The sequence below is a fragment of the Triticum urartu genome, chromosome 4A (genome assembly GCF_056163025.1).
Source record: "Triticum urartu cultivar PI428250 chromosome 4A, HENAU_Tu73, whole genome shotgun sequence".
In the NCBI taxonomy this organism is placed as follows: domain Eukaryota; kingdom Viridiplantae; phylum Streptophyta; class Magnoliopsida; order Poales; family Poaceae; genus Triticum; species Triticum urartu.
Genome location: NC_141876.1, coordinates 490,624,738 through 490,630,077, shown reverse-complemented (window position 1 = coordinate 490,630,077; position 5,340 = coordinate 490,624,738). Strand labels below are relative to the sequence as shown.

The following is a 5,340-nucleotide window of genomic DNA, read 5'->3' as shown; positions in this document are numbered from 1 at the left end:
CACTGTTCGGGAGACTCCGGTCCAACGCCTTATATGAGGCCGCTTCCGAGTGGCTGACAGGTAGGCCCAGGTGGCTCTGTCAAATCCCGTAACGATCGCGCGTGCGGTACGTGGCGAAAAAGGCGGCGCGGGGATCAAGGCGTCTCCGCTCTATCCCATCCGATTACTGCGGCCTCCCCCGTCCCGCGCGCTTCCCAAAATTCGGATCCCACAAAATCTGCGGGCAACAAACAAACTTGTCAGACTAAAAGATCTCCTCCGCACCGTCACTCGGAGCCTTACAAGTAAAGAAACTCACTCGACGAAGAATTAAGAATGGATCAAGGCGACTGAAAAGGAAGTTGTTGTCATCACTCAGGTCCATTGATCCGGAACAAGATATGCTCACAGCATGAAACACGAGTCGGAGAGGTCCTCAACTCCTTCCCCACTCAAACCTCGATCCATTCGGGGGCTAATGATGAAGCTATGTACCTAGGGTAGGGTCATGGACCTGTCCTAACTGCCCTACCCAAGGACATCTCTAGAAGAAACCACCTTTCAATCGACTTGAAGGTGTTCCACTCGACAGACTCGAAGACACTCGACCAAGAAGCAATCACTCGACCAAGATCCAACCACTCGACGGCCAGGAGACCTAAAGTCACTCTGCACGCTAACGGTCGGTCATTAAATAGCTTTTATGGTCATCATAGCACTTTATTACCAGCGTTACCAGTAACGCCCCGCCTTAATGTACATTGAACCCTTTGTAACGTGGGCTGGCCGGGGTCCTGGCGCACTCTATATAAGCCACCCCCTCCTCCGAGACAAGGGTTCGCACCTCTGTAACTCATACTCACATAATCCAGTCGACCGCCTCCAGGCTCCGAGACGTAGGGCTATTACTTCCTCCGAGAAGGGTCTGGACTCGTAAACCTTGCGTGCTTACAACTTCTCCATAGCTAAGATCTTGCCTCTCCATACTTACCCCCTTACACTACTGTCAGACTTAGAACCACGACTGGCGCGATACTATAACTTTTTAGATGTAATCACTTTTTTCGTCAACATTTTATCAATTATAATGAGTTTTTGTTGTTTTCCCTTTTCAGAGATTTTTTTTCATTTTTCTATCATAGAGTAGTTTTTTTAAGGAGGATAACATCTAACTTCTTATAATAGTTATAGTTTTCTTTTATTTTGCATGCTAATCATTTAAGCTCAACGTAAAGTTTTTTTTTTTACAAAGGGTGGATTTTGTTGACTCAAAATAAAAATCCGTGGGATTCAAACACAATGAGCACACACATCCAACCTCTGCATAGCTATGATACACATATCAAACGCCAACACACACACAAAAATAAATATTCCGATAAATAACAAAGTCATATAAGGCCAAACCTATGCCAAAGAAAAAAATAGAATAGGCTAACTCATTTATGCCTCGTATGATATGATTAAAACTAGTATTATTCATATTAGACGCTCTCAAAATAAGGTTAGCTACTTTTGCTCGTGTGGAAAGTAGAACCATGACCTGGTCGGGGTCTGGCCCTCCTAAGTGATAGAGCTGAACAATGCCGATTGTAATCCTCCCGGGTTTTGAGTAATACAAGTGTTTTAATCAGGAAAAAAATAGTTCTCATATACAAATCCTTGAACTAGAGCGAACGGAGCACAGCTCAAGTGTTAGTTTTTTTTTTGGGGGGGGGGGGGGGGGGGGGGGTGGAACCGGCTCAACAGGCTTCAAGTCCTAAACTTATATTGTTGCTTGCGTTTTTGTGGATTTATTTTAGACTTTTCGACGATGTTCATTCAATGGTCGGAGACATTCGCCTCGACTACGGAGGTGCCTATCGTGGCTTTGTGAATCTCAAGATGATGTGTCAGTTTAGTCACTTGAAGACGCTCATAGAGGTAGGGTTGTGTGTTTATATGAGTGAGTATGTGTTTGCGTCTCTACTGTACTAAAAAAGAACTTCCAAAGATAGAAAAAAGTGGTTGCATCCAAAAAATGTGGCAACTATTTCCTCACTTTTTACCTCTCACCTCTGCTGTCACCGAGCGCCACCGTCCGTGACCCACTCGTCATCACCATGCGAAGCGATATCACCCACCACCTGCACCCAATGTGGCCATAACGCCGGCTCGCCGCCCCTGCCCTATCCTCGCCTCCTCTTCTGCCGGTCATCGTCCTGTCCATCCCTCTAAACAACCCCTCTCCTTCGGCACTGACGACCCCCCCTCCCCCCGCGGCACCCGCACTTGTCAACCCACCTGCGCTGCCGGTGTTGCAGCTAGCCACATCATCTCGGCTTGGTGATCCGCGTCTCACTCCCATAATCGACTGACCCACCGTCAGAAAAATAACAAACACGTTAGAGTCTTAGAAATACAAATAATTTACGCCCATTCACCCTGGCGTCATTTTTTATTGGCACATACTCCGTCCCAAAAAGGTTATTTTAGATTTGTCTACGTACAGTTGTATCTAGAGACGTTTTAGTGTAAGATACGTCCGTTCTTAGATAACAAGCTTTTTTGGACGTAGGTAATACAGTACTCATTCCGTTGGGTCCATTTATTACAGTGGCCAGACCCGGAATGAACCCTCCAGCTGGTTAGCAGTTACTACTGCTTGCCCATTCCGTTGATCTCCCGCTTCATTCTACGCCCCGCAAGTCTCGGCGACGCCTTTATAACTCCAACCCGTCATCACACACAGACTCCAAACAATTCCTCCCTTCCTTTGCCCCCCCCTCTCTCTCGCTCTCGCTCCCATGGAAGCACCGCACATTCATCCGCCAATGGACGTCCATGAGCCCGCCCCGCCGTCCCCGCTCTTCTCTGACATTTCCCCACACTTCCCACTGTCCATTGCGGACGCCGGCGCCGGCGCGCTGGACCTCTCCTTCACCTCCACCGCCTCCGCATCCACCTCCTCCTTCACCACCGCCACCACCTTCAGCGCGCGGAGCTCGCTCTCCCTGCCGTCCTTCTCCTCCTCCACCTCGCTCTCGCCGCGCCCGCACTCGTCGTCCACCTCCCCGCACTGGACGCACCTCGCAGCCGCCCGCGCCGCCACACCGGACGGCGTACTCCGCCTTGCCCACCTCCACCTCGTCCGCGAGCTCGGCCAGGGACACCTCGCGCGGGTCTTCCTCTGCCGCCTCAAGTCCTCCCCGCCGGCCTCGCCGCTCTTCGCGCTCAAGGTCGTCGACCTCCGAGACGACGATCCCTCCCGTGTCTGCCACGTTCTCGCCGAGTCTCGCGTCCTCTCGTCGCTCGACCACCCATTCGTGCCCACCCTCTACGCGCGCCTCGACGCCGGACGCTACGCCTGCTTCCTCATGGACTACTGCTCCGGGGGCGACCTGCACTCGGTGCTCCGCCGCCGCCCCGGAGGCCGCCTGCCCGTCGCAGCGGCCAGGTTCTACGCCGCCGAGGTGCTGCTCGCTCTGGAGTACCTGCACGTGCTCGGCTTCGTGTACCGCGACCTCAAGCCGGAGAACGTGCTGCTCCGAGGAGACGGGCACGTGGTGCTCTCCGACTTCGACCTCGCGCTCCCGGCGTCCGTGGAGCCCGCCGTCCGCCGGCGCCAGGTGCGGCAGCAGAGCCAGCGCCGCAAGAGGAGCCTCCTGCCGTCGTGCTTCTCTTCCAACCGCGGCAGCGACGAGGACGACGTGGACGCGAAGGAGCGGTTCGAGTTCGTGGCCGAGCCGACGGCCGCCAACTCCAAGGACTGCGTGGGCACGCACGAGTACCTGGCGCCGGAGCTGGTGAGCGGGAACGGGCACGGCAACGGCGTGGACTGGTGGGCCTTCGGGGTGTTCCTGTACGAGCTGGTGTATGGGCGCACGCCGTTCAAGGGCCCCGCCAAGGACGTGACGCTCAAGAACATCCTGTCGAAGCAGGTGACGTACCCGAAGCTGGACGGCGAGGCCGAGGCGGCCGCGCAGCTCAAGGACCTCGTCGGCAGGCTGCTGGAGAGGGACCCGCGGCGGCGCATGGGGTCCGCGCGCGGGGCGGCCGAGATCAAGCGGCACCCGTTCTTCGCGGGCGTGGACTGGGCGCTGATACGGTGCGTGACGCCGCCGGTGGTGCCGGAGGCCGACGCCGCCGCCGCCGCGTCCCCCGCCTCCGCCGCCAGGCAGGCGAAGCTCGGGAGCTGGAACAGCCTGGGCGGCAGCAGCTTCAAGAAGAGCAGTAGCTTCAAGAAGAGCAGCAGCTTCGGGAGGAGGTCGAGCTACGAGGAGCGGCAGGGGGTTTTCCGCAAGCTGATGAGCTGGAACCATGAGAGCCGATCCAAGAAGACCAAGACGAGCAGAATGAAACCATGAATCTGTTCCAGTTCCTGTGTTTTTTGCTGCGTGCGTTCGTTTTAATCTGGTAAATTAGGGTTCGTGGCGTGTATAGAGTATAGAAATGGAAGGGATCGCGATCGATCGGCGAGGCTGTGAGGAGCAGGAGGAGAGGAGCTTTGTAGTTTGTACAAAGATCGAGGCGATGTGTGTCACTGCGTTGACATGGTTTGATCCGTGCCCGTATATGGAGAAACTTCATCCCTTGTTCACTGAGAACCTCTTTGTTTTCTCATAACGGTACTACTACTAGTACTCTCTCCGTCCGAAAATATTGTTATCAAAATGGATAAAAAAGATGTATCTAGAACTAAAATACATCTACATCCCTTTTTATTCATTTTGATGACAAGTATTTTCAAATGGAGGGAGTAGTACTTTAGCGGTAGTACTTATATTACAGTGGGTTCATCTCTGACAGATTGACCGGTTGCCGTCGCAAGTTAAATGTCAGCAGTCCAGGTCCGGGTATCACGTCTTTGACCAACAGCAAGTAGAGTATCTGATATCTTGAACACTGTGTATTGAATTCGAAAATTTGTGGAGCTCTCATTATAACATTTCCCCTTCTGAACATTTGCTTGAATTGGACACTTTCTCTTGTGCTCCCAAGTTGTGATTCGAATTCATATAAAGTATAAAGGCTAATTTTTTAACCGAGCAGAGTGGAGGCCCGTTTCTAGGAGGCTTGGGCTATAGCGGAGCGGACTCTGAAGTTAGCTCATATTGGCTTGCCTTTGACCCCCCTCAAAAAAAAAAATGGCTTGCCCATGCCAGGGGACTCCGATAACCCTAGCGTACGGTATTGATCAGTTTCAACCTAGATCACCTCTATTATAAGGGATATTATATATACCTCTTGTAAACCGCAATATGGGATAAGATCATCGTTGAAAATCCCCGGTGTTTGTAATCTCTTCCAATCTAGTGAAGTTTCACTGGCCGGCGTCCGTGATTTTTTCTCCTGTTTCGCATTGAAGGGGGAGGGGTTTCA

At 52.6% G+C, this 5,340-nt stretch overlaps 1 protein-coding gene across 1 annotated transcript; it reads left to right on the top strand.

The window, feature by feature from the left end:
* The first annotated feature begins 2,704 nt into the window (after positions 1-2,704).
* Positions 2,705-4,558, top strand: LOC147976266 (serine/threonine-protein kinase WAG1-like). The gene has a single exon (XM_087518659.1). It carries the CDS (start codon positions 2,766-2,768, stop codon positions 4,323-4,325), a length of 1,560 nt encoding a protein of 519 aa, XP_087374785.1. The 5' UTR covers positions 2,705-2,765; the 3' UTR covers positions 4,326-4,558.
* Positions 4,559-5,340: the final 782 nt, after the last annotated feature.